Source organism: Betta splendens, chromosome 1 (genome assembly GCF_900634795.4).
Source record: "Betta splendens chromosome 1, fBetSpl5.4, whole genome shotgun sequence".
In the NCBI taxonomy this organism is placed as follows: Eukaryota; Metazoa; Chordata; class Actinopteri; order Anabantiformes; family Osphronemidae; genus Betta; species Betta splendens.
The window spans coordinates 4,936,185-4,963,433 of NC_040881.3; the positions used below are offsets into that span (position 1 = coordinate 4,936,185).

General features: G+C 42.5%; 3 protein-coding genes across 17 annotated transcripts; 2 read left to right on the top strand and 1 right to left on the bottom strand.

Annotated features, from left to right (window-relative positions):
• Positions 1 to 23: 23 nt before the first annotated feature.
• Positions 24 to 15,436, bottom strand: pcm1 (pericentriolar material 1). 6 transcript variants are annotated; one of them, XM_029156299.2, is made up of 40 exons: positions 15,285 to 15,436; positions 14,198 to 14,312; positions 13,706 to 13,954; positions 12,913 to 13,239; positions 12,300 to 12,470; positions 11,512 to 11,631; positions 11,140 to 11,326; positions 10,758 to 10,867; positions 10,243 to 10,516; positions 10,016 to 10,166; positions 9,527 to 9,739; positions 9,247 to 9,413; positions 8,794 to 9,014; positions 8,539 to 8,681; positions 8,320 to 8,449; positions 8,010 to 8,174; positions 7,743 to 7,924; positions 7,463 to 7,657; positions 7,104 to 7,371; positions 6,810 to 6,955; positions 6,509 to 6,720; positions 6,225 to 6,405; positions 5,824 to 6,131; positions 5,408 to 5,569; positions 5,118 to 5,174; positions 4,763 to 4,935; positions 4,418 to 4,549; positions 3,745 to 3,874; positions 3,194 to 3,361; positions 2,985 to 3,082; positions 2,683 to 2,817; positions 2,395 to 2,598; positions 2,236 to 2,286; positions 1,999 to 2,143; positions 1,635 to 1,783; positions 1,493 to 1,553; positions 1,189 to 1,391; positions 979 to 1,071; positions 758 to 881; positions 24 to 651 (listed from the first exon to the last, which is right to left on the bottom strand). In XM_029156299.2, the coding sequence occupies exons 2-40, from the start codon at positions 14,291 to 14,293 to the stop codon at positions 626 to 628; spliced, it is 6,327 nt and encodes a 2,108-aa protein (XP_029012132.1). In that variant the 5' UTR covers positions 14,294 to 14,312; positions 15,285 to 15,436; the 3' UTR covers positions 24 to 625. The 6 variants fall into 6 exon arrangements, with proteins under 6 accessions (XP_029012132.1, XP_029012160.1, XP_055368149.1 ...); XM_029156327.3 differs by having other exon boundaries at positions 7,743 to 7,921; positions 15,285 to 15,435; XM_055512174.1 differs by lacking the exon at positions 15,285 to 15,436 and adding an exon at positions 14,654 to 15,068.
• Positions 15,437 to 15,531: 95 nt separating this feature from the next.
• sart1 (spliceosome associated factor 1, recruiter of U4/U6.U5 tri-snRNP) lies at positions 15,532 to 18,315 on the top strand. The gene has a single exon (XM_029156458.3). The coding sequence runs from the start codon at positions 15,847 to 15,849 to the stop codon at positions 18,160 to 18,162; it is 2,316 nt and encodes a 771-aa protein (XP_029012291.1). The 5' UTR covers positions 15,532 to 15,846; the 3' UTR covers positions 18,163 to 18,315.
• Positions 18,316 to 18,454: 139 nt separating this feature from the next.
• On the top strand, positions 18,455 to 26,594 carry LOC114858785 (oxysterol-binding protein 1-like). 10 transcript variants are annotated; one of them, XM_055512178.1, is made up of 20 exons: positions 18,455 to 18,965; positions 19,570 to 19,740; positions 19,927 to 20,135; positions 20,257 to 20,419; positions 20,532 to 20,643; positions 20,743 to 20,941; positions 21,068 to 21,182; positions 21,276 to 21,339; positions 21,430 to 21,597; positions 21,692 to 21,937; positions 22,044 to 22,164; positions 22,365 to 22,468; positions 22,614 to 22,709; positions 22,797 to 22,981; positions 23,072 to 23,301; positions 23,608 to 23,655; positions 23,920 to 23,958; positions 24,043 to 24,075; positions 24,187 to 24,225; positions 24,472 to 26,594. In XM_055512178.1, the coding sequence occupies exons 2-20, from the start codon at positions 19,607 to 19,609 to the stop codon at positions 24,612 to 24,614; spliced, it is 2,448 nt and encodes an 815-aa protein (XP_055368153.1). In that variant the 5' UTR covers positions 18,455 to 18,965; positions 19,570 to 19,606; the 3' UTR covers positions 24,615 to 26,594. The 10 variants fall into 10 exon arrangements, with proteins under 10 accessions (XP_055368153.1, XP_055368155.1, XP_055368156.1 ...); XM_055512180.1 differs by having other exon boundaries at positions 23,611 to 23,655; XM_055512181.1 differs by having other exon boundaries at positions 21,276 to 21,333.
• The last annotated feature ends 655 nt before the right edge of the window (positions 26,595 to 27,249 follow it).

Consider the following 27,249-nt stretch of genomic DNA (forward strand, 5'->3'; position numbering starts at 1 on the left):
CAAAAGCCCAAACCAACTAAAACTAAAGTTTCAGCATTTTATTATTTAAAACTTTAACATTTTAATTGCATGAAAATCAATGAAGACTAACCATTACAGAACAGAACAAATGGTATATAAAGATGTGTCTGAGATAAAATCTAAGTCAGAGCTTGAAGCTCTGATGTAAAGGATAAAGAGTGTTTAAGCCAGGGAAACAATTAGCTCACATCAGCCGGGAGACGGCTTACTTTTATCCTAATGTAATCTTTTTATAATTAGGAATTAAGTGCAGGAAAGATGAGCTGCACAATAGTAAGGCAGGACCAAGACAAACAAAACACAAAAAGGTCACAACTTGTCAAAGTGATCCCAGAACAGAGAAGACTAAGGCAGATCTGAACAGCAGTTTACTTACTATAAAGACTAAACAGAGGCTTAACTGTTGGTAATCAGCAGCCTAGAGATAACCCCTTCCCAGATAACCAATAAATCACATTAAACATCCATAAAATAATCTACGTTTGTAGAGACTTAGTTTTTTGTGAGAGTCACACAGGCTGCTCTTAAAAACTAGCACATCTGGAACAGTGTGTAACCATAGTGTTGCTAAAAAGGGTGAATGTTGAGACATCTGTATGATTCCTTAGATACTCGGCGAATCAGTGGTGTCTGGAAAAGACAAAAAGGAAGCCATTATTGCTAATGTATCACATTACGAAAACAATCAAACTGCTTACGCCATCGCCTTATGTTGCTTAGTAACTGTTTAACTAACCTGGTTCCTTCAGGGCTTGAGCATTTCCCACCAGCCCAGTCATTGGTCCGGTGTTACCGTTGAGGATTTCTACCGACAGGTTGTTATTCTGTTGCTCCTCGACGATCCTCTTCTGAAGCTCCTCCTAACATGGCAGTGTCTCATTAGAACAATTACAGCAAACAGACCCCAAACCAGCCATGTGACATCTTCACTGTTCTTGAATGGGAACCGTTACCTACCTCGCACATGACTGTGAGCTGCAGTGGCAGATCTTCCACCTTGACAAAGTCTTCCTCGTCAGACTTCTGGCTTGTGTTACCTGAGCCCATCTCCTGCCCCAATACCAAGAATAAAGAAGAGTAACTACATTTACATTTTACTGGGGAGCAACGCTGATTAAATGTCGAGGCAACACTCGGTACAAATTAGGACGCATAGTTTAAACTTACATCTACATTGATCATGACAGGCGAGTCGGTGTCAGGGCTGCTCGTGGACATCGGCTCCTTTGAGATGTCCTGACTGTGGAAGACAGTATTTTCTTCTGAAGCAGCAACAGCAGCTTCCCCACCTTTACTGTCTTCCTCATGACTCTCCACTGTGGTTTGTTCGTCTACTGTGGAATCCACAGCCTCAACTGCCACTTTAATTTCTGCCAGAAAATGTTTGACAAAACACATCATTAAACTAACCAGACATATGAAACTACCAGATTTCTAAATACATGAAATGCACTTTGAATTCAATTCTCACCCTCATTCTCTGAATTCGTCTGTTCAGTTTTTGTCTCCTGGCCTTCAGTAGCTGTGGTCCCCTGTAACAGAACACAATTACAGGTCAGAATGAGACAAGGCCACCACTGTTTGGAAAGAACAACAGTCTGCGCAGCTCTGACCTCCTGCTCCATCTGTCCATCAGCAGAAGCCTGCAGGGACGTTTGGACCTCTACAGGTCCTGCCTCAAATTCCTCGATTTCCTCCTCTTCATTCTCATCCTCCCCACTGCCGTAGTTCGTCAGGGCCTGAGTCTCTGCTTTGGAAAGGCCTAGGCGGAATTATGATACATATATAATCAATGCATGTAAAAGTGAATATTCTCTTTGAGCAGGACTGAACTAACCCCATATACTGCTAAAAGGTATATTTTGCATACAGAGTATTTGTATTGCTTTACATTTATTAAAACTAGGGTAGACCTGACTTTCTACTCTTTTTAGGATGTTGCTTCTTCACAAATAGACAAAAATAACTCTCACTTACTGATTGAAAGAGGCATTCTCTGTCCATGTCCCTCATCTTCCTCCTCCAGGTCTGAGGCCTCACTGCTCTGGCTATTCTTTTTCTCCGTCTGCAGGTAAAGCTCCTGAAGGGTAGAATCGCCTGCTTGCTCAGCTTCATCTTGGTCCTTGGTAAATAAAAACAAAAAAACTATTTTAATACCATTTGCTGGTGTAATGAATGGTGACTGTTTTTAGAAGCTGTAACAAAATGACTTACCTTGTCTTCATCTGTGTATGCTGGCGAAAACGATCCAGCCACTGGATTTTCCTAAAGGGGGAATAAAAGTAACACCAGGAGGAGGAAAGTGTGCATGAAAAAAAGTTATTCTTCACCAAAGACATCTAATAGTGATATTACTAAGACACAAAAGCTCACCCTGGGACTGTTCTTTGTTCTGGGTTTCTCGGTCCTCTTTTTATTTCTGTGTTTGGCTGCCAGTGCAATGCTGCTGCTGTTGCTGTCCAAATCCTGCATTAGCTTAAAGAAAGCCAGTTCATTGAAGAGAATCTCTGAGATTTCCACCAAAAGGTCCTCCCCGCAGTCCTTCAGAGTACGGCCCACAAATTTACTGAGAGAGTCCTGGTAGAAAACAACAATAGGATCAAGTCTTAGAATGGCTCTTATGTACCACCACTGTTTGGGGCCATTTGCCACTGGTTGTACCTGCAAGATGCCACCCAGCTGTTTGTGGAAAAAGCGGACAAACTCTTTGCTTTCATCATTCTGCTGGGTGAGCGTGAGGACCATGCGCCGTACAGATGTTAGAAGCTGGAGGGAACATACCTCGTCCATGTTCTCCTAATTAAAAGGCGGCAAATTAAATAACAGTTCATATTCAGAGATGTAGTCAGCGCACCAACAGTAATTCGACAACCCACTTTCAAATCAGTTATTTTTTAGAAATTATTGACCTTTAATCTTCAAATGCTATTTCCACCTTTTTTTACTCTGGTTGGTTACCTCACCTTAAGGAAAGGAATGACCTCCGTCATGATGGCTTTGATCTGACGATCCAACTGCTGGGTGTCAATCTGAGGACAGTGCACATCACCAGCTTCACCTCCTGTTCACAAAAAAAAAATGTGTTCATCAGAATTAAATGTGTAAGAGAGACACTGATCGCTGTAGGTCTGTACACATGTTTTTTATCTGGCAGGCCTATGTGACTGGGTACCTTCCACTGGTTCAGCAGGGTTAGCAGAAGGATGGTCAGCAATTGCGGCATCAGAACCAGCTGCACCTGCAGTGCTGCCATTGCAGGGGGTAAATTCAGCTTTAAGCTTCATGCGCTCATACTCCCTAATCCTGGCCAGAGCTTTGTCTAAATGAATCACTGTGTTGCCTATTAGAGTAGCAGAAAGGATACCAGGAAGAGACAAAAACAGGATACAAGTTGAAAAACCAATGAAGAGAGGAGACAGTAATGGATATTAATGCATGTGCAACCAGGTTTACCCTACAGCATCAAAGCATGCTGTTTATTTTTGACAAAGGTTTTCAGAGTTCATTTGTCTGCTTTCAATCTTCTAAGAAGTATGTTTTGTTCTGAATAATTGATCCTGAAGTTAAATCTGGTTGCTTTACTGAGACAAGCCCAAGAACCTGTACTTAATTTACTACAGTTAGTGAAATAAGCAAAGCCCTCCAGCTCCATGTACAGAGAATGACAAGATTTTCCCAAGCTTTAACTCCAAAATCAAAAAGGTACTACATGTAAAACTGTACCCAGATCATCATTAGCAAATGGTTCCAGATTGGAGGAGGTTGACATGGTGCTGTCATTGTCCATGGATTCAGCATCATCCCTCTTCTTCACTGTGTCTTGTGTGAGCCTAAGGTTTTTCTCCACCACCTCCTGAAAAATAGAAAGGTTGTGCTTTGAGGCATATTCACCAAGTATAAATAATTCATATTAATGTCCAAATTTAGTTTATTTGTTTATTTTATGATCAAAACATGAACCCACACAAAAGCAGTAGTAGCTTCTGTATACTTTTCACAAACACACAAGTTAAGACATTTCATCCATCACTGTGAACAAAAGCATTATATAGACAGACAAGAGGTTGGCTTCCAATTAGCGTAACTCTGGGGACCTTGGCCCAGAACAAAAAGCCTCTGAAGTCTTCCTGTCAAGTTAAATTCAAACATGAAAATAAATGAATAAGGGGGATTGAATATCAGAGAATAAAAAGAAAAATAGGAGACAGAGATGAGCAAGAAATTAACTTAACCTGCACTGAAATATAAAGAAGCAAATAGAAATGAGGCAGAAAGGATGACTATTGAGCTTTGAGAAGAAAATTTTCAAAACAGACAAAAGCTTCAAGAGAAGGGAACAAACAGATTGGCAAAAATGTGAGAACAGCACGTTGAAAGGCAATAGGGTGTCTCTTACTGCATCACTGGTGGCTAGGCTCTCACTGGGTGTCAGCTCAGACTGAGAGCCTGCAGTCCACACCACAGGACCAAGAGGAGGCAACTGGTCCTCAGCCGCACTCTTCTCTGCCAAATGTCTGGTAACGATATCCTGACAGAAACACAATGGTAGAAAAAAAACAGCATACAGTGACTAAAATTACTTTACAATATTAGTTTAAATTTGAAAATAGTCTTATTTTTCCATTCAAGAAATCTAAATTTAATCTGTAGAGCAATGTTAAAAAGTTACTCAAAAAACCTTTCGGACTGAACACCATTTCTAAAAATATTTTACTACGAGCCTGAAGTTAACAACACATACCTGTAGGGAATACAGTGCCCTCTGCCGTAAGTAGTCGGTGTTGAGCAGCTGCAGCTCATGGAAAAGTTCAATGAGAAAGTGGGGTCGGGACTCATTCTGAGATATCAAAGTAGCCACTTCAGAGTAAATGGTCTCCCTCAGTGCTTCAAAGAGTGAGAAATCACTGCTCGCATCTACAAGATGTGACAGTGTGAGGTTTGTTAGACATGTGCACGATCTCATTCATGAATGACACAGTAACTGTCATTTGTCCTCGTGCTTAGAAACACCCGTTTATGTTAAAGCCAAAAATAGAACAAGAATGAGGTGTTTAGGAGAGAAGCGATTAATGCTTGGATCGGAATGGTGAGTTTACCTGGTGCTTCTGTGCATGCAATTCTGTTAGAGAGGAAGGGTGTTCTCCAAGCATAGGCTGTGAGTAACATAAATTAAAGTGACAACAAAATAAATGAACCCATAATTAAACAGGTGGTCATGAAAATGTGCAAAGAAAACAGAAACTATACAAAAAGAACAAAATGTTATAATTGAAAAGTCGACTAATGCAGAGACAGAGAGACTGATGTGTGTATTAAATGTATGTAAACATAAAAGACACTGACACAAACAACCAAGGATGGTGCAGATGTGCAGATTCAGTTATACCTGAAGAGAGGTCATTTCGTTTATTCCCAGGCTTAGTTTTGCTGTCTAGTTTCTCTTGAGTCAGCTTATCCAATAAACTCTGGTTCTGATCTTTTTGACGAGACGCAGCTGCCCTCTCCTGGGTGAAGTCTGCAGTGCTGCTAACACTGTCACTCTCATACACTGAGGAGTAAAACGAAGGAACAAATAGGATATGTCACCACTCAATTCAATTAAAGCATAGCCAAAAACACAGTCTTATAAAACATTTCATCATAATTCTTTTACCATTATGAAACTAATTTTACCATTTAATTTAATTAGTTACAACTATATGTACTCCTGTCTATATATTACTGACCATAACCTGAAAAGACCCACAGTGGGGCATAGGGTTTTGGCTACACATTTAAAGTGACACTGTTTTGCTTTCATACCTTTACTGTTCTTGTTATGTCCTTTGCTCCTCCTGCGGCGACTCTTGGAATTGGGAGTTTTACTGCGGGAGGCGAGGTTGGCTTTGGCAGAGGCCTTGTGTCCAGCCTTGAAAGTCTTTGTAACGGTGGCGGGATCAACAGGACCTGGCATGCTGCTGAAACTTTCCTGCGACGCCTGGTCAAAGTCTTGAGGTTGTGACTGGTGGTTGAACACGGGGGACGAGGATAACGACTGTTGAGGTTCATTTTTCGACGGCCGATGGTGGACGGTGTTGTTTGCATAACTGGTGTTAAGCCATTTAGCTGGTCTGAAATAAAACATTAATAAACAATATTACACAAATAAATGTCATATATATTTAAATATAAACATGTTTTATGTGTTACATTGTTTTACATACTCTCTTTCTGTAGCAGTGTTAAGAGGAGAGCGTTGCAGTGGAGGAGGAAAACTCATGTATTCCGTTTTGATAGAAGTGTTGGGGTCCAACTGCTGCTTGTGGTGGTCAGGAGAAGCCTGGCCTGTTGCACCCTGAGGGAACTCACCCAGAGCAGCAGGAAACGGCGGACACATGTTAAAGCCTATAGAATAAGAAAACACTTAAAGTTAGCATGCTAATAGTCCAAAAAGCTGATGCATAATAAATCCAGAACATTTGGACAACTTTAATAAATGCATTGTTACCAGGAGGGAATGGCGATAAGGCAGTAGTTGACAAGTTGTTGGCTAAAGGATGTTGGGCAGAGGAGAAAGGGAGAAAGACACCAGGAGAAGCTGAGGGGCCAGAATTAGATTCCTGGGATGAGGTCTGCTTCTGTGTTTGCCAACCCGCTGATGAGGAAGGCTGCTGCTGCTGCTGCTGCTGCTGCACAAGGTCGTTCAGGACCTGCTTTAGTCTGGAGGAAATGCAAAAAAAAAAAAGTTAAACATGACATAACCATGTTATACTAACAAAATTGGAACAAGTGTATATGAATGCCTTCACCTTTGTACATTGTTTTGTTGCCAAGCCAGCTGGGTGTAACACTGGTTGAGCTGGTGCATGACCAGGTGGACTTGTGGGGATGACAGATTGTTAGGTAACACGCTGTACTGACCTGTCAGCAGGGTTTGCAACATGTACGACAACATCTGTAAAACAAGATACAAGACAACAGCAAAGCCTTTAATTTACTCCTTTGTATTTGCATACAAATTACATGATTCCCAAATGCCATAAATGCAGAAAACCCATAGAATGTAAAAGTAACCAAAGAGTAAACAAATCTGAAAGACAAACCTGCTGGTCCTGCAGGAGCGTTTGACACATGCTGGTGCTGAAGTCCAGCTGTTTCTGCAGCTGGTTGACTTGGTCCTGCCACTGGCATGAGCCTTCAATAAATGAGAGCTCGGATGCCCAGCGTAGGTTTTCTTGCCGTCGAGCACCTGCCTGCTGGCTCACAGACTGGTTTAGGCTTCTGGACTGTTGGTGCTGTTGTTTGGCCTGAGTCTTGTTTTGAAAATGTCGACTATCATCACCTGAGAAAGCTGGTGGGGGCTTCAGATTACTGGACACAGAAGAAATTGAGCACATCATTTACTTAAAAAAAATGAACAAAAGGTGAATCCATTAACAGTGACAGAACTTGTTTTTTGCACCTTCCATGGTTGTTTCTGTTACTGTAGGAGCATTGGTTCCTGCTTGATGAGTAGATGTGGATGTCGTCTTCATCAGAGCTGCTCTCTGTACATTCTTCCTGCTCTTCTTCCTCTTCTACACCCACCTCTGATTGATATTCATCCTCATCATCACCATCCAGGTTACAGGGAGTGGAACCCCAGGTCGCCATCGTCCTAGTCAAACATCAGAAAACGTTTACCAATCACTTAAATCCTCTATGATCTATAAAGCAGCCACCTGTAGCACTTTCTCTCCTACCTTTCATCCCTACTAACAGTTTGTGGGGGCGTAGCGAGGCCATCTTGATCTTCAGTCTGGCAAGGGGAATCGTTGAGACCACTACGTCTCTGGTGTTCAGCCATCAAGGACTCCAAGTGTTTTCTACGTTGACGCAATTCTTCCCGCAGGATCTGGTGGCGACGCATCTCTGACCAAAGCTGCTGGCAGCCCAATAATATGAGGAGGTGAGTTACCACAATTGAAAAGGTTCACATTGTGCAGTGTCACTAATGCAGAAGGCTTTACCTCATTGTCAGTGACTGAAGATGTAGCTGCTTCTGGAGCAGTAGGTTTGAGTACAATGGGGTTAGTTTTGGAGGATGAAGAAGCCTGAACAGTGGCTGGAGTGGAAACTGCTATTGGGACCTTCCTCAGCAAGCCTTGCTGGCTCGCAGTGCTGGACACAGATGACTGGAAATAGAGTGCAAGAGTTAATTAGCCTTTACAGAAACAGCAGTTTTGCACTTGTCAGTTTGTTGGCGACACCTGACTAAACCAGCCAACAAATATCAAGTATTTAATTTATCAAGGGTCAGGTTCAGCAAGAAGTGAGTACCTGGAGGTCAGGGCAAGCCCACTGAAGGTCTTGGATCTTGCCTTGTATCTCAATGAGCCTCTGGCGCTCTTCATGCAGCTGCTTTAACTCTTGCTTCTGCTGAAGCAGCTTCTCCTCATATAGCTTTTCTCTGTGTATGTTTAACACAATAGGGAAAAAAAACAGTTAAAACCCCAATAACAGGCTTCTAGGGGTCTTTTATGCTCATTTTATTAGTACCTGGCCTTGCTAGAGAGGGTCAGATCTCTGGCATTCTGTTTAGATCCGGATCCTTGTGACCTAGATGGAGTGGCTCTGGTATTGTTCGGCTGCTGATGTAAAGCTTCCTCCTCATTCGCAGTTGTGGCATCGGTGTCGTCACTCTGGATACAGGCAAAAAAAAAAAAATTTTTACAAATTAGTCACAATTATTTTGTTCTATAAAATTAAAAGTAAATTAGTCAGACTCTATATAGTGTTAAACATCTGTCTTACCTGAACCATTGCTACAAGTTCCTTCAGCTGCTGGAGTTTTTGCTTCGCAGTTTGTCGATGTGCATTCTGGGCAAAACTTCCATCCAAGCTGCTTCTCCGACTAGATCCTGATGCCTCACTGTCTGGAGCAACAGCCTGTGGCACTTCATTATCAACACCTTCCTCTTCTTCATCCTCATCCTTCACTTCATTATAAGATGTGTCCCTATTGTACTGACAATCTAAATGGGAGCAATGACACAAAAATAGTATTTAAAGATTCAAGAAAACTTTGAATTCAAGGATGTTGGGCAACTGTACTACTCAAGCATCTTTCTACTTTTACTAGGTTTTCAAGAGTCTTAGTCATTGTGCATTTTTTGTTTTATAATAAAACATCCATAAAATTGCTTTGATTTAATCATTTAATAATATTACAATGCAACAGTGGGCTGTTGGTATATACAAGAGTACCTATAACTGAGGAGATGTTGAGGCTACGGAGGTTGGCTGCCGACCGGTTGTTGATCTCGCACTCTGTGTTAAGTCTGCCATCACGGTTGTTAGCGGCACCACTTCTTACACTCCGTCCGTTGGTCAGGCTGTTTAAGTCCGTCCAGTTTCCACTGCGCTGGGAGTTTCTAGACAGACACAAGGTAGTGACTATTATAGATATGAATGTCAACACAGTACACAGCTCTGGATCACATGTTTTAATAATTATAATATATAATTATGTAATGAAAATGCCCACCTGATATTAGTCACAGGATGGCGGTTCTCCTGTTCAGAGTCAAACATGGCCTCAAACATAGAACTGTCCTCTGTCTCATCTTCCTCCTCCTCTTCATCATCAGCCTCTTTCACATTCTCATTGACAGCATCCACCATCATATCAGAAGTCTGTTCATAGTACTGAACCAATTCTCGCAGCTCATTCAAACGCTTGTGGACTTCCTTTAGCTTTCTGAAGGGAGCAACAAAATAGAGGAACAGACAGTGTACATACAGAAGGCTTAATTCTTGAAAGGTTATATGACACAAGAACAATGCCTTTCCAACTACCCCTGCTAGGTACAGAGTTCCCTGTAGAAAAGCACACCATGAAGCGGGTTCAAAAACAAAGGCTGAAGCCTGTCAACAACTAGACATGTTTTGTGGAAGAAAGATAATAGTACACCACCCACATCTCTCTCTGCTGCTGAAACCTGACCTGCCTATTCAACCACTTGACGTTGTGTACCTGAGTTTGTCTGTGGAGTTAGAGCTGTTCTGCTGTTCTGCGAGTGAAGGATGAAAGGAAGTGGAAACTGATGCCCCACTAGGACAGAGAGAAGGTGGACAATCTGAAGATCCTCCCATACTCAGACTGTACTGTGTTGGCAAGCCACGACCTGAAGGGCACCACATGGACTTGATTAACACATGGTGGTGAAAAATGCGAAAGGAAAAAACTTTTAATAGTCTTACATGAATTATTATTGAGAGTCTGGTCTCTGAGTGAATGCAACTCCTGAAGTATCTTGTCCATAGTTTGTTTTTTGTCTTGGAGCTCTTGGAGCTTGGTGAGTTTGGTGCTAGCAGCTGTTGCTCCTGTATCAAGACCAATTTGAGGGCCTGAGGCTGAGTGGAGAAGAGGTCTGTGCTGAGGTGGACCCATAGCCTGGGGAGACCTAGACCAGCTCACCTCTCTGGATAGGGAAAGACTCTCTGCCTGACGACGGTTGTCTGGCACTGCTTTGGTCTGGAAGAAACAAACAATAAAATAAGTCTTAAAATGCAAATACTGCAGATTGTAAGAAATTGATAGAAAAATCTTCATAAAATATATTTAAGAATTATGACATATCAGTCAAAGAATGTTTCACTTCATTTCGAAAATAACAAAGCCTGAAAAACACACATAGGTAGGCAGCTAAGTTGGGCAAAATGTTTAAAGATGACATTATTCAAGGAGAAGATAGAAGCCCCGCTGTGGTGTCTACCTGAGAGTCATGAAGCTGATTGTGGAATCGCTGGATCAATTCATTTAGCTCTTCATTCAGTTCTGACGTGATGCTCAAGCCTGACACACTGCCTGTGGTTTCTGTGACAACTAATCACAAATGTAAAATAAAAAATAAAATTAAAATTTTATTTTTCACTGAAATACTATACCGAATATACTGACAAAAACAAGATACTATGATTGTAAATACAGTGGATCTTTACACACACACACACACACACACGCACACACGCACACACGCACACACGCACACACGCACACACGCACGCAACAGCAGAATGTTCTTGATGATCATCATCCTAGACTTCACACACAACTATTAGTCTACACTGAGCCGTGAATACGTCTGTGCCTCTCACCAGTGTCTTCAATCACAGCCAGTGCTTGTTCTGCACTGTGCTGCATGGCCATCAGTGCCTCCTGTCGGCCCTGCAGGGCCCTGAGCTGCTCTTGCTGCGCCAGCATTTTCTTCAGCAAATCATGCTGCTTACACAGATTCTCCAACTCTTCCTTCTCGTCCACACACACAGATTCTGGTCTGCCGCCCTACAAGATTATCACCCAGGAAGCATTACAAATGCAGAGTCACTCAAAACCAACAACAGCAAATCTGTTAAACTATAGACACTGCACTGGCACAATAAAAAACAAACTGCGCGTTTTCTCCATGTAGGAATTTCTAATAAAATATATATACATATGCAAAGAAAATTTAGAACAAATGTAAACACCGTTGCATTTGAAGTATCAGGCGAGTGAACCTCAATGTTTAGAGTAGTGCTCACTGCCAGAGAACCTGAGCCCACTGCAGAGTCAAGGGTCCCCCCATAATCTTCTTCATTCTCCCGTGCCTGTGAAAATACATGAATACATGCTTTTTGGACCTTGAAAACTGAAAAAGTCATACAACAAAGGCAACTTCATTAAGGTTTCTCACACAACTCCACTAGATAGAACTTCATAGACCAAACAACAACAACATAATAATAATAATAATAATAATAATAATAATAATAATAATAATAATAATAATAATAACAATAACAATAACAATAACAATAACAATAACAATATTATTATTATTATTATTATTATTATTATTATTATTATTATTATTATTATTATTATTATTATTAATATTAATATAAAAAACTTCGATTAAAAGATAAATGGTTACCTCGATTAAAAGGTACTTACTTACTTGCTTTACTACTTAAAGTTGCAGCAATCAGAAAAAAAAACACAACCAACAAAGGTTGCAGCCCATGTCCTGATTGTACCATCACATGAAACATGACTCCACTGTTAGCGTTTCAAGCCAGAGATGAATAACCATTATAAATATATGCATCACAGGCTGCTTTACAACAAAAACACATTCAATTTAGGCTACAGGCACGATACAACGCATTTGAAAATATTAATCTTCCAGCATAGTAAAAACTCTAAATCTGATTTTCTATTTCCTAACTCTAACCCTACAAAAAGTTAGATTTGTAGAAACAACACATAAACCTACCAGCATCTTCTGCAGAAACCGTAAATAGGACTTCTCCTTCTCCTTGAGGTGGTCGATAAGTTGAGAAAGACGCTCCACATTTGCCGGCACATCATTCTTCTCCACCAGGTCATCGCGCATGGAGCTCACCTTACTTATGTACTCTCTGATCTGTACCAGTTTGCTCACAACCTAGGAGCACAAAAAGAGGTGTATGGTGTATGGGTGTGGGTTTCGTAGCAGTAAATGAAGAACAGAAACAGAACGACATAAGGAAAGGTGAGCGAGCATCTGTAGCAGGAGCTCAGTCTGGACAAAACAAGGGCAGAAAGGGGGGCTGGGCACAAAACTCACTGGGCTCCAAGGGTGGCATATTTATAAATTGCCCTAAATACAGCCTGGATTCAGCGGCACAAACTCTGCCTCACTTTCATCCTATTTCTGGATTCACAGTAACAGAGTAGAGAGTAGTGATACAGGCAATGTCATATGCCCATACAAAATAAATATCTAGTTTACATTAAAGATAAAAGGAGTGTCTTATTATTATACCGGAACATCCTATTCAGACTCCAAAAAAAACAATTTGTCTAATAAAATCTGTTTATAGTTTTAATCATTGATATTATATTACCTGACTGCTGTCTATTCTTGACTGTCCTCTTCCATATTCTCTCTGCACCAAGAGCCCTCTCTCGGTACCGCCACGACTGAGCCTCGGTGATTCCTTGATAGGAACCACGGGAGTTAATGTATCCCTAAATCCTGGGCTCTGCTTTTTGGCCTCCTTCATGATAGCTGGGGTGGTTGGGGCCGAAGAGGAGGGAGGGAGCAGCTCCTTGCTTTTGTTAGTGTTTACATGCAGAGGTAGGAAGTTGTAGGGCTTCTTGGTCTCTCCAGCTACCTGGCGCTGATTGTTGGCTGTTGTGACACGACCCTGCGAATCACTGCCAATGCTCCTCTGAGTAAAAGAAGGGGATACAAGTCAGACACACATCCAACAAAACACCACTTCAGATTGTAGGTATTTCATTTTTAAAGTGTGAGGCACTATCAAGTAAGTGTCAAGTTTTGATTAGTGTCTCTCTTTTTAATGAACACCACTTTTAAATGAATGGATAAGTATGTTTTCAATTCAAACATTGAATCCAATTTCTTTCCAATATTATTTATGAAAGCATCATAAAAACAACTCAGTCGGCCCAAGTGCCGTAAACTAACATGATTCAACACTTTGGTAAAGAAAATGCTCGCCACTCGAGCAACCTCCATCAAGTAGAAGGCTTAGTCTGCTATTAATTCACTGGCTGTTAGAGCACCACATGCACATCTGTGGACAAATAACAACTGTGCAAAAGCATGTGACATATGTCCAGATCCTACACCCAAACAAAACATATTTCTGATCGAGTATATCATCATATTACCTCATCCAGGTCGGTGAAATTGATCCTCTGACGCAGCTTGTCCAGCTCAGCCTGGTCTGGGACAGACATCTGAGTGGTATATTTGATGTGAGGGAAGGAATGAGGGGTGCGGGCTCTCCTGCGACCGGCCCCTGGGGTGGACTCTGGTGAGATATCATTAGTCAGGCGGCTCTCCACAACCACAGCCGGCAACTTCTTCTTGTTTTTCTCAGAGGATCGGTTGGGTTTTTTCTGCTGCACACCCCAGTCCTGCAGATTTGAAGTTGAGTTAGAAATCTAACTGCATCAGTAAGCAAAGCCTATGACACAAGGGTGACATGCATCTTCTGGAGAAGCATATAGCTGTGCATGGGTCTGTGAATTACAAAATCATGTTGAAACAAGACACGCGTTAACAGAAAGTATTGAGGAGCCCCTCTAGTGAAATATTAGGGGGAAGATGATACTGCCACGCGTGCTTGGAGTTTCCATCAGGTTTGAACTCGCCCTCACCATGTTGTTGAGTCGATCTTCCAGGCTGCCATTGGAAACAACCCAGTTGTGGAGCTCTTCTGCACTGTCACCGAACGGAGCGCCTCCAGTCGCCATGTCACCCACCTACAGTTTGCTGGAATTCACAAAACAAACCAGTCACCACACACAGCCGATTACAACAGTCCAAAGGCACTTTAATTAGCTCAGCCTCACGAAAACAACTAAAAAAAACATTAATTATGCACGCGATGCTACTGTGACCAACATCTGACACCAGCGTTCCGTGAATATTACCTGGATAATAAAAAGTGGCTACCTGTAACGTGCCGTAAAGTTTTAACGCAAATCCGATGAATAAAATGACTTTTCAAAACGCGTAAAAGCTATGAGTAAACATTGAGCGTCCGACTACGACCAGCTTCCAGCTACCGGCGCGTTGCTCGTGCGCAGTTTGGGAGTTGTGACCGTTGTTACCGTTGTTGTGCGTGTGGCCCGCTCCGATTCCCTCCACCACGCAGCGTCTTAGCGGGCTCTCTCTGTCGCTGCTCCCCGTTGGCCAACGTTAACAGCACTCTTGTAGCCAGGGAGCACCACTATTAAGAGGCTTCGCCTTCCAGCTGCCTTGGACAGGCGTCAAAGTCACATAGCACGTAGCTTAGCCAGCTCGAGCGTTTCTGACCTATCCGACTAGTTCCTTCTTACGATCGCCATGGCAACACTCGGTGACCCAGAACCGCACCAGCTAGCTAACCGCTAACGCTCGTTCCTCCATCAGTTGTGTCCATCAAAACACACGAATCCTGCAAAGACGTCGCCAGTCACGCTGAGGCAGCTGGGTAATGTTGCCTAGCTTGCTAACAGGCGCCCAACAAGGGAGCTAACTTTAAATGTCTCGGCGAACGTTGTAGCACACACGCGTCTGAGGTCGCTAAACTTTGAATAGTGAGCTTTGGTTCGCCGCTTGGTGAAGCTGCCAGGACTAAGCATCATTCACACTGACTAACAACACGCGCAGCTGGCGGCCACAGTTCTGTCCTATAGTGATATTTATTAAAACTGCGCCAGCTAAGTTAGCTTACATTTAGAGAACGCAGTGTGTCATTACCTGTCAAAGAAAAAGTGCAAAGTACGTCACATGCTGCCGTGCCGTTAATGGCTTTGTAAATTCTCTCCCAGTCTTGCTCAAATCATTTGATAAATAAAAACGTCTTCTCGGTCCTAAACGCAGCAGCTCATACTGATCATAGCCACAAATAAACAGTGCAGTACAGCAGGGGGCGATATAACCCCCAGTAGTTACTCTCCAGCGCGCGACAGCCGGAAGTAGAGTTGCAGGAAATAGTATTAAGTATTATTTCGGTAACGTTACCAGAACGTGGAGTATGGGTTTTTTAAACGGTCTTTAAGTTCAGTTAATATCTGGGCACGCTTTCACGCCCCCATCTGCCCCCGGATAAGCCTTGGATGCGAAAAGTATATTTTTTGCTTTTGCGCTTAGTTTTGTCGTCGGTTAGCCCACATAGCCTCCAAAGCTAACGTGAGCTAGCTAATTAGCGACGGGAAGCTAACAACCTCTTCCAGGTTTATTCAATCCAAGCGAAGGTGGATTTGGGGTTTTATATTCTCGCCTCGGAGTTATTTCTGCAGTTCGCACCGCAGAGGAAATAATGGGGTCGTCAAAGAAGCACAAGGAAAGGAGCCGCGATAAGGACACAGAGGACCGTCGTCGCGAACACAAGAAACATCGCCATAAGGAACGAGAGAGAGACCGAGAGGTTTCAGACCGCGACAAAGACAAACGAAAGCGCTCCAGGTCCAGGGAAAGGAGTGGACGCGAGAGCCGCAGCAGAGGCGAAAGGAGCACCGGGGAGCCACGGGTGAAAAAGGAGAAAGCTGATGTCGGATATGACGAGAGCAATACAGAAGTGCAACCACAGTCAGCAAGCGGAGATGCGTCTCTCAGCATCGAAGAGACAAACAAACTCAGAGCAAAGCTGGGTCTCAAGCCGTTGGAGTTAAACGAGAACAAGAAGGAGCTCGGGACCAAAGAGGAACCAATGGTGGCTGAGACTATCAATCCAATTCTCATCAATCAGCAGAAAGAGATGAGAGAGAAACTTGCAGCTATGAAAGAGAAGCGCATTCTCAACCAAAAACTGGGAAAAGTTAAATCTTTAGCGGGTGATGACTGGCTTGATGACACCGCTGCTTGGGTGGAGAGAAGCAGGAAGATGGCCCAGGAAAAAGAAATGGCAGAGAAAAGGGCTAAGCTTCTGGAGGAGATGGATGAGGAGTTTGGTGTGAGCAGTCTTGTGGAGGAGGAGTTTGCACAAAGCAGACAGGAGGCCTACACATCCCGTGATCTGAAGGGACTCAAGGTGCAACACAAAGTGGAGTCGTTCACTGAGGGAAAGAGTGTCGTCCTGACTCTACAAGACAAAGGTGTACTCGACGAGGAAGAGGATGAGCTCGTAAATGTGGAGATTGTGGACAAAGAAAAAGCAGAAAAGAATGTGGAGTTGAAAAAGAAAAAGCCAGATTACAAGCCGTATGAAGAAGAGGAGAGTGTGGATGACATGGTTATGTTTAAGCCGCGCTCTATACTGTCAAAGTACGATGAAGAAATTGAAGGTGAGAAGAAAAAGAGCTTCCGTCTGAAAACTGGGGGATTTGCTGACGGAGAGAGAGAGCGGGAGCTCCAGGCCATGAAAGAGGCCCTACGAAATCAAGCCCAGTCCTTAGAAATGCCTGCTCTGAGCATTGCCTCAGAGTATTACACGCCGCAGGAAATGGTGGGCTTTAAAAAGACAAAATGCCGTGTGAAAAAAATAAGGAAGAAGGAGAAGCAGATACCTGTAGATAAACTTCTTGATGACACTCGCAGCTCTGATTTTGGCTCCAGGACGCGGGGACGAGGTCGCAAGCAGTTAGATGAGGAAGGGGAGGAAGTTAAGGAGAAGCAGGTGGTTACATTGCCACCGGAGATTCCCCAGATGTCTGATGACATCAGGATGGCAGAAATGGACATTAGCGATGATGAAGACTTCACACCCCCTGAACCTGCTTTGATTGAGGAGGATGAAGCAGAACAAGAGCTGCAAAAACAGCTCGAGAAGCAGAGGAAGTTGAAACAAAAGCAGCTTCTGAAAGACTCTGCGGAGAAGGTGGCGGCTCAGATTAAAGTCACTGCCAAAGGCAACAATGAAGGTGATTCAGAGAAGAAGAACAACATTGTTTTCAATGCCACCTCAGAGTTTTGCAGAACTCTGGGCGATATTCCTACTTATGGACTGTCTGGCAACCGAGAGGATCAAGAAGACATTATGGACTTTGAACAAGATGATGATAAAGATGATGCAAGAAATTCAGACTCCGAAGCAGATGATAATGTTGGATGGAGCACTGTTAACTTGGATGAAGAGCAGAAACCGCCTGATTTCTCCACAGCCTCCGCCACCATTTTGGATGAAGAGCCCATTGTCAACTCCGGCCTTGCCGCTGCTTTACTGTTGTGCAAAAACAAAGGTCTACTGGACACTCAAATGCAAAAGGTAGCCCGCGTCAAAGCCACAAAGGGCGCCCTGCCCAATGACAACTACTGCATTGAGGACAAGATGGGCTTTGATGATAAGTACAGTCGCAGAGAAGAATACAGAGGCTTCACTCAAGAATTCAAAGAGAAAGACAGCTACAAGCCTGATGTCAACATTGAGTATGTGGATGAGTCTGGAAGGAAACTCACTCCAAAAGAAGCTTTCAGACAGCTTTCACATCGATTCCATGGAAAAGGGTCTGGAAAGATGAAAACAGAGAGGAGGATGAAAAAGCTGGAGGATGAGGCACTGCTGAAGAAGATGAGCAGCAGTGATACTCCTCTAGGGACGGTGGCTTTGCTTCAAGAGAAACAGAAATCTCAGAAAACACCATATATTGTGCTTAGTGGGAGTGGGAAAAGTATGAACGCAAACACCATAACTAAGTGAGGGAAAGAGTGAATTATCTTCCATACAAACGAATACACATTTAAATAGATCTATACACACTTACAGGATGTTTAAATAAACACTGCTATGATTTCATGTCCTAGTGTAATTGCTGTAGTAAAGAATTGTTCAATAAAATTAATACAACAAAGAGTTTTTCTTTTTCAGTTGTGGTGCAGTTCTTATGAGTAACATAACCTATAATTGTTAAGATAATGTGGCCAAAGTTAATTTGTTTTATAAGACTTTATTAATCCCAGGATGGAGAAGTTTTTTTGTTATCACAGAATAGAAATACTTTTTAGTAGTAATGAACAAAATTTCAAATGCCTTTAGGTAAAGAATATTTTTTTATGATTTTCAATTTGCTTTATATTGAGATGATAATGCTAGATACAATTTTTACTTCCTCAAGCGCGTTTATTGCGCTGCAAAGAAATGTAATGCTGTTCATATCCAACAGAGGGCACCATTGTATCGGTTTGTGAAATACAGGTTTAGTGGAAGATACGCGCAGGTTGTGATTGTGGTTTTAATATATTCCCGACATTGATGTTTATATTACTATATTAAAGTTAAAATAAATACACGCGCGTGTCGCTACTTTATAACCAGCGTTGAGCTTTCGGAGCGACCTGCGCTCGTGTCCTCTGCGGAACTAAAGTTGAGGTTTCGAGGAGCTGATCGAGCGCCACTGTGTTGCACCACTTGTAGCCAAATAGTTCGCTAACGCTAGCAGGCTAACGTCGGCTCATCCAATACGGCATGCGGCATATCTGAAGCCCAAGTGTTTGGCGTGAACGGTAAGTGGAGGGCGATCACGTCTCGGTGACGAGTATTCGGACAGGGGGTCGCGCGGAGAGTCGCGCGGCTCGTGATGGCAGCTGCTTGAACGACGTGTCAGCTCGCTTGACAGCTTCCTGTTTAGCTAGCAGCGAGCTTAGTGACGGACGGTCTTTAAGTAGCTTTCATGGTGGGAATTGGCGACTTGTTCCCCGAAGTGCTTCGCAGCACGTTACACGGCCTCTGGTTTGCGGAGGTGCCGCTCGCCGCGTGAGCGCGGCGAAGGTGACGGTTGTCGTTAATTAGTTATGTTGTCTCGGTGTTGGAGAGTTGCGGGACAAACGCAGTTCGGAGACGTCAGTGTCAGGTGCTTCACGGTTCGCGTAAAGGCGTAACTGAAATCATTAGGTTAGTAACTATATTTATGTGTCAGATTCAAGTAAATGTGTATAAAACTTTATGAATGTGTTAATGAACTAATAACTGAGCTGAGACGGTTTAACTCCATGATATAAGTCTCTGCAAGGCCTTTAACACAAGTTTGTGTAGTACTGGATTACATCAGTAAAATGCCTGAACAGCAATGAATTATCCACGTGACGACTAATAATAATTTCCCCCCAGACTCTAACTTTACCCAGCGAAACCACAGGGTGCCGTGATGTCAGAGTCTAAGCCCCCCACTCCGACCCCCGCAGACACATACAAGGGTTGGCTCTTTAAATGGACTAACTACATTAAAGGCTACCAGAGACGCTGGTTCGTTCTGAGTAATGGGTTGTTGTCATATTATAGGTAAGTTATTTGTATGTGTATGTATCTGCAGGATTTTTTATGTACATGAAAGTGATAGCTACAAAACTTATTAAGTTTGTTGAGAGTTAAGTAGAATAGGTGGATGATATAGATAATTATATTGCAATATATAAGATTTTCGTGATGTAGAGCTCTGACTGTTCCTCTTGTTGTGTTTCTTTTAAGGACGCAGGCAGAGATGGGGCACACGTGTCGCGGCACCATCAACTTGGCCACAGCCAACATTGCTGTGGAGGACTCGTGCAATTTTGTCATTTCCAACGGTGGGGCACAGACCTACCACCTAAAGGCCAGCTCAGAAATAGAGCGCCAACGGTGGATCACTGCTCTGGAGCTGGCGAAGGCGAAGGCCATTAACATGCAGGCTGAATCAGGTAAGAGGGAATTCTTCTCCTTGTTAAAGTATTTCATAAGAATATTATGTTTACTTAGAGAGCTACAAACATCTAAACTATACATGTATTTTTGTTCTGCTCCTTGTATCCACTCCTTCAGATGAGTCAGGAGATGATTGCCCTGCGGTGCCCCCAACTTCAGGACAGGGTGGAGGGTTCCGTAACTCAGAAATCCAGTCCACACTGCGTACATTGAACAGCAAGGTGGAGGACCTTGCCACTTGTAATGATCTCATTGTCAAGCATGGATCTGCCCTGCAAAGGTTTAGTATCTGTTATCTGAATGTTTTTGCATATAGTACAAACCTATGTCATCAAAAGAAGGGAATAGAGATGATTATTTTTAACATTTGTCAAAATGTTAATTACACACAGGTCTTTGTCGGAGCTAGAGGGAATTCATGTTGGAGCAGACATGGCTGAAAAGACCAGACAAGTTACAGAGAGGGCCACACTGTTCCGAATTACCTCCAATGCCATGATCAATGTGAGTTGCTTTACTGTACATTACTGAGAAACGCTCTACATTGGTATACTTTACATATTCTTGGTAATATGTTACCACTGTATTCTCGTCCTCCCCAAGGCATGCAGAGACTTCCTCTCGCTGGCTCAGACCCACAGTAAGCGCTGGCAGAAGGCCTTACAGACCGAGAGAGAGCAGAGGGTACGGCTGGAGGAAACTCTAGAGCAACTGGCAAAACAGCACAACCACCTGGAAAGAGCTTTTAGAGGAGCAACTGTTCTCCCACCTTCTTTCAGCAATCCCGCCTTGGCCATTAAAGGTTAGCCCCTTGACCCCTGTCGTTGTCGTGAACGTTTGTTGTTGAAACTTTGAGCTTATACTGTCATGCTTCTTGCTGCATCTGAGGCCTGCTGAGCCTCTATTCATTGTTACTCTTTGCTTTTAGGTGGGGTTTCAGGAAAAGGTGATGCCAGTGACGAGGATGATGACAATGAGTTTTTTGATGCTATGGAAGACCCGGCAGAGTTCATTACTGTCCCTGCTGATCCCAAGTATCACAGGTTAGACACCGTCCTCTTTTCCCTCTGTCATTGATTTTATTGCTAAGTCTATTCCCCCTTTAGTTTGTTTTAAATATTTTTTTCTGCCTCCAGGAGATCTGGCAGCAACGTGAGCGGGCTCAGCAGTGAGACTGGAACTGATGATCAGTCGGTAAATGTGTGTTAAGTTCAGAGTTGTATTTTCCATTTTCTTATCAACACGCTTGAGTAGCTGACCCTAAAGGGCGTCCTCCTGTTTCTCTGTCAGTTTGATGAACTTTCATTAGCATCCAATCCGGAGTCTCCGCAGCCTCTTGAGCTAGAGCCTGTTAGACAAAGACGAACCCGTATCCCCGACAAGCCCAACTACTACCTGAACCTCTGGAGCATAATGAAGAACTGCATTGGAAAGGAGCTCTCAAAGATACCAATGCCTGTAAGGATCCTGTATAAATGGTGGCACCTGGGTGGCTTTTTTTGTTGGAGAGGTCAGTAGTAAAACAAACATTTTCTTTCCCTGTATGTACTAGGTGAATTTCAACGAGCCCCTCTCGATGCTGCAACGGCTTTCCGAAGACCTAGAATACTATGAGCTGCTGGATAAGGCTGCCAAGTGTCAGAGCTCCCTAGAGCAGCTGTGTTATGTGGCAGCTTTCACAGTGTCTTCCTACTCCACCACGGTCCACCGCACGGGAAAACCCTTCAACCCCCTGCTGGGAGAGACTTTTGAGCTGGATCGGCTCAGAGACTGCGGCTACCGCTCGCTGTGTGAGCAGGTGTGTTGAGAACACACTTGCAGACTTTTAAGTTTTCATTTTCGTTTGAGATCCTGCACGGTTGACCTGAGCATTTTGAATCATCAGTCTTTTTTTGTTTTTCTAGGTGAGTCATCACCCACCTGCTGCAGCTCATCATGCCATCTCTGAAAAGGGCTGGGCTCTCAGACAGGAGATTACACTAGCCAGCAAGTTCAGAGGAAAATACCTCTCCATCATGCCCTTGGGTGAGTGTGTGAGTGTTTGTGTTAGTTACTGTTACTGTGTTTACTTGGAATCATATGTTTACAAATGCACATGCCACTAAGGCTTCACAATTAAGGATTAAGACTCATTAAGGTTATGAGAAAACACCCTTAAAAATAATGTCTCTGTGCTCTGAGCATGATAAAGTTGTGTGTATTGTTTTTATCTCCACTGTCACCAGGTTCTATCCAGTGTTTATTTGACAAGAGTAAAAATCACTACTCATGGAAGAAAGTGACTACAACAGTACACAACATTATTGTGGGAAAGTTATGGATTGATCAGGTAACCCTGAAGCTTGTGATGTTCTGGTTTTGGTGACTGTAAATAACATTTATGTCATCATAGATTGTTTTTGCAAATTATTTTATACAATTTATTATTTTAAGCTTCAACAGTGTCTGTGTCATTGTCATTTGTTTTCTCTTAGTCAGGGGAGATCGATGTGGTGAACCACAGAACAGGAGACCGCTGCCACCTGAAGTTTGCTCCATACAGCTACTTTTCCAGAGATGTACCAAGAAAGGTGGGACATATAGGATAAACAGATTACTGGAAGCCAGAGACAGTACGAATAAGGGCACTTCTTACAGCATGTTTGTTTTTGTCACAGGTTACTGGAGTTGTAACAGATAAGGATGGAAAAGCTCATTATGTGCTGTCAGGAACCTGGGACGAGAAGATGGAGTTTTCCAGGGTAATGCAGAGCAGCAAAGGCGAGAACGGCACTGAAGGCAAACAACGGACAGTCTATCAGACCCTCAAAGCCAAAGAAATCTGGAGAAAGAACCCTTTACCGTGAGTTTTGGTTCGAATTCGTATTGGCATTGTTAAGCTTTAGATGTTGTAGCTTTGCATCTATGATCTGTATTGATGGTCGCTTTCCAGAGAGGGAGCAGAAAACATGTACTACTTCTCCTCCCTGGCTTTGACGCTCAATGAACCCGAGGAGGGAGTGGCACCGACAGACAGCCGGAGACGCCCTGATCAGCGGTTAATGGAGGAAGGCCGCTGGGATGAGGCTAACGCAGAGAAACAGAGGCTGGAGGAAAAGCAGCGCACTGCCCGCCGAGAAAGGGAAAGGGAGGCTGTGAAATCAGCGAGCTCCCCGGAGGAAGGTAAGAGGAGAAACCAGGAGGCTTTGTTTGGTTTTCTGTCCAGCGTTTCTCTGCCCTTTCATATTCTGCTCGTTTCACTTGTCTTGGTACTCGTTGACAATCTTAAAATGTGGCTGAAGATTTAGTCAGTGACCCTCTCTTGACAAGCAAGTACTCCTCCATGTCTCATTCTTGACCAATAACGTTTTTTACTCTAGAGCCTAAAACGCTACATGTTTCAGTGTATATTATAGGAAGGTCCTAAATGTCTCCTGCGCCATTTTAATCACATTTTCCTGTCCCTTCACCCGTTTGTGTTCCGTTTAGCAGATGCACAAGTGACTGGCACTGAAGCAAGTGAGGTTTCTGATGAAAGCAAGTATCACTTCAAAGTAAAATACTAGGTGTACTTTTGGAGGCGCTGTGAGTGGCATCTGGAAAAGTAGTGAGCAGAAAAATGACGGTAGCACATCTGGGAAGCAGTTTGGTTTTCTACCGTTTTACTGAGGCTTCTGTTCCAGTGTCTAATACTACAGATGCTACACACAGCACTTTTAAAATACAAATATAGTTACCTTTGTTTGGGTTTGGGCTAGTGTCTCAGCAGTGCATTTACATCTTTTGTGCTTTGGTGTTCAGCTAACACTGAGGACTCTCCCCCTCATACACCTGTTGCATGCAAGTACCCCCCCCCCTTGCACATTTCAGAGCAGACCTAGTCTTTACCTCATAAAGAATCATTGCTCATTCCTCTTTTTACAGCCTCTTATGGACCATCACACTCTCCCCATTTAAGCAAGTATTCAGATATAACACACGTTATTTTCAGACATTCTAGTAATTTAGTAAAACCCACCTGGAAAAATTCCCTCTTCATGTTCCATCATATTCTTTTTGCATGTTTAGTGGAAAGCAAGGAAGGTTCTTATGGAGTCGCAGTCAAAAGCAAGTAACATCAGCCTGTTGTCCCTGTTTGATTTGTTCACGCGAGTTCATCTGTGGCTGCTGTTAAAGGAGACTGTAGATTAACCTAGCAGAGTAGTTGCCAATCAGTACATCTGGTCCTGGGCGTATAGTGCATTAGGTGTGAGTGTGGCTCTGTGCTTTCACTGAATCCTAAGATAAGTATCAATTTAATTAAGATGCCCTCTCTACCTTTTTATAAGTCGTCTTCTGTTTCTTCACCGTCAGGCACCCATCCAGACAACTACCAGGCTCTTTGGTTTGAGAAGACCGACGACCCTGTATCTGGAGAGACATTGCACATTTACAAGGGGGGTTACTGGGAGGCAAAGGAGAAAGGCAGCTGGGACATGTGCCCCAGCATCTTCTGATCGCAGCCTCAGCAGTGCAAACACATGGTAGATGATGGCAGGAGGGGGTTAGCTAAACGCTGCGAATCAGGCCCGACATCTTCAGTGTCCACAGCTTCAGACGAGCAACTCGCATCAAGGGAAGGTGGATTTAGTCATCAAAACAAACAGATGGTCGTAACAGCGTTCAGAGGCCACCCTCACCGCCTTCAAACACTGACCTGTCCTGGGCTTGGAGACCAAGACTCTGCAGGTTCCAGCCTGTGTTTCATTTAGTTGGTAATAGCTGTTGCTTGTTTTCTTTGGAAGCACTATTGACATTGACTTACACAGCATTTTTTTTTGATAGTGTGTCATTTGTTAGTTGTGTTGTTGTGTATTCATACGTTTTGTTGTTTTGCAATCACTTTTTAAATTAAACACTCAATGGGTCATACACTAGATATTCACTATCATGGCTTCAGGCCGCTACACACACATACAATACACGCTTCGATGGCTCTGACCGAAGTGACCAAAGTTTTCTTGATGGAAGCAAGTAATTACATAGTAGTTCTCTTCTCTCCCCCAAAGTCATTGTCATTTATATATATTTTGTGTTTCTGTTGAGTAAACTTTTCGTTTCTGTGTGTAACGTTTCCCATGACGCTAATGAACCATCTAAACTGGAGGAATGGAACCAAATCGTTGTTTTGGTACCAGTCAGATAACTAACTATGAACATGTTAATTGCACTATTCACAGCACTGGAGGAAAACATTTGAGTCCCGTTTTGTCCTCTAGAACAGCTTGTTTTTGCATTTTTGCTGTTGAATGTGTCATTAGAACAAGAACTTGATTAAAAGAAATGTTCTTATCGTAGTACTTATCCTGCATCTCCCCACCTACTACATACAGTATATGTCTGATTTTTTTCATCCCTACAGTACATTTTGGCTTGTTGCTAATACCAGGAGTAAATGTTGACCTTTGCCATTTGAACACATTTTCAACTTCTATTGACTTGATGATTAGTGAAGTGAAGGGAATATATGAGCCAAGTGCTTTTTGTCTTCCTGATTTCCTTCAAATGTTTTCATCATAGCTTTATCTTCACTTAGTTGTTTTAGTTCAGGTGTGCTGTGAGTGTACATTTTTAACAGACAGCAATAAGAGTGCCTCAGTGTGGACACGTGGCACAACATGTAATGGCAGGACTGCGTGAGGCAGGAGCTTGAAAACTGCAAAGCAGCATTGTCTTTTTCTCGCTAGTTGAGTGGAACGACTTTGGCAGGTGAACGTCTATAGCTCCTTTTATATTCAAGTGTACTTACAAACAGAACAGTGAATATGAAGATCATGAAGCAACGTGTAAATATATTACAAAGTCGAGTAATTGTGGATATGCTGGTAGATAATCTAAAGGCAGTAATGCACTTTATTATGTCTTTTTATTTTTCCTTTGCTTCATCTTCACAGATCCACCTTTACCACAAGGATAGACTTCTATGCTTGTTTTCCCCGATGCTGTTGTTTTATCTTCAGCTGATTGTCTGTGTGCACTGTATATGTTAAAATTATGCAAAATTTCTTTGTTAACCTGATGATTTTACAATCTAGTGTCTGTCCTGTTTGCGTGTACTAATGTGTAATCTTTTTTTAGCTTATCTGCATTGTATAACTTGTTCTTTGAAAAAGAAATCTGTTATTTAATTTTTAATTCCTAAGAGATCGTTTTTGTTCCCAATCTTAGAGGCTGACAGATTGAAGGTGCTATTGTGTTCTAATACAGTACATCAGTGATCTACTCTACTTTCAGTCTCGGCTATTTGTCAATTTATTTGTCATTTTTCTTCAGAAGCCTTTTCCTGAACCGTGTTTAATAAATGCAAATATATAAATATATGAAAATGCATAACATATATGTTACATACATGAGTTCTCCTTTCTGTCTTTAGATGCAGTTTTTTTTTTCTTTAGCAGATGTTTGGGGTTAATATTAAAGTCTGAATGAACATGAAAGTTCCTCTGTTTGGTTTAGTTCATTCCTTCAACCAGACATCAAAGAACAAACGAGTAATTCAGAATGTTAAAGCAACAAGAACAACTGTTACATTATACATAGAAAATGTATTATTACATTGACATGAATATTATTGATGAAGCTTTTTTAGGATGTTTGTTTTTCAGAGGTCGATAGTATTTAGGATTTTACTGCAGATTAGAAGTTTTTACATCAAGTGTAAAACATGAATATTGAGCCTGGAAGTACGACATAATGGTAACAGAAAAGTGAACATGAGGAGTACAGTCACTCAGATATACAGTAGTAATGACTACTAATGTTTTATAAAATGCAACTTTAGAAGCAGAACTTCAATGATTTATGATAACAGCTTTTTGTGAAATATTTCTCATAAGTGCGTTATTGTCTTTTTGTCTTTATTGTCTTTTTGACACCTTACACCGTCTGTGGGAGTTTGGGGGACTGTGGGTGTTTAGTTTCAAACTGAAACTGAGAAACTGGGGATTTTACAGCGGTAAGTTTTATTTAAATAGTACCATTGAATTTTCAGATTGTTAACTATTTTCACTTTATGGCAAAACCATAGTTCTTAATAATAACAAGCCTCATCCCAATTGCATCCAGTAACGTGATGTATAACCAGTTCTTTCC

Excerpts from the sequence above, each read along its gene's own strand:
- pcm1 (XM_029156299.2), bottom strand. The coding sequence starts at position 14,293 with ATGGCGACTGGAGGCGCTCCGTTCGGTGACAGTGCAGAAGAGCTCCAC. Across the intron at positions 7,658-7,742 it reads ACTGTTAGTAGGGATGAAAG|GACGATGGCGACCTGGGGTT; the intron begins GTAGGAGAGAAA and ends ATGTTTGACTAG. Across the intron at positions 1,072-1,188 it reads CTGTCATGATCAATGTAGAT|GAGATGGGCTCAGGTAACAC; the intron begins GTAAGTTTAAAC and ends GTATTGGGGCAG.
- sart1 (XM_029156458.3), top strand. The coding sequence starts at position 15,847 with ATGGGGTCGTCAAAGAAGCACAAGGAAAGGAGCCGCGATAAGGACACA.
- LOC114858785 (XM_055512178.1), top strand. The coding sequence starts at position 19,607 with ATGTCAGAGTCTAAGCCCCCCACTCCGACCCCCGCAGACACATACAAG. Across the intron at positions 21,183-21,275 it reads GCTGATCCCAAGTATCACAG|GAGATCTGGCAGCAACGTGA; the intron begins GTTAGACACCGT and ends TTCTGCCTCCAG. Across the intron at positions 21,598-21,691 it reads TCTCAAAGATACCAATGCCT|GTGAATTTCAACGAGCCCCT; the intron begins GTAAGGATCCTG and ends TGTATGTACTAG.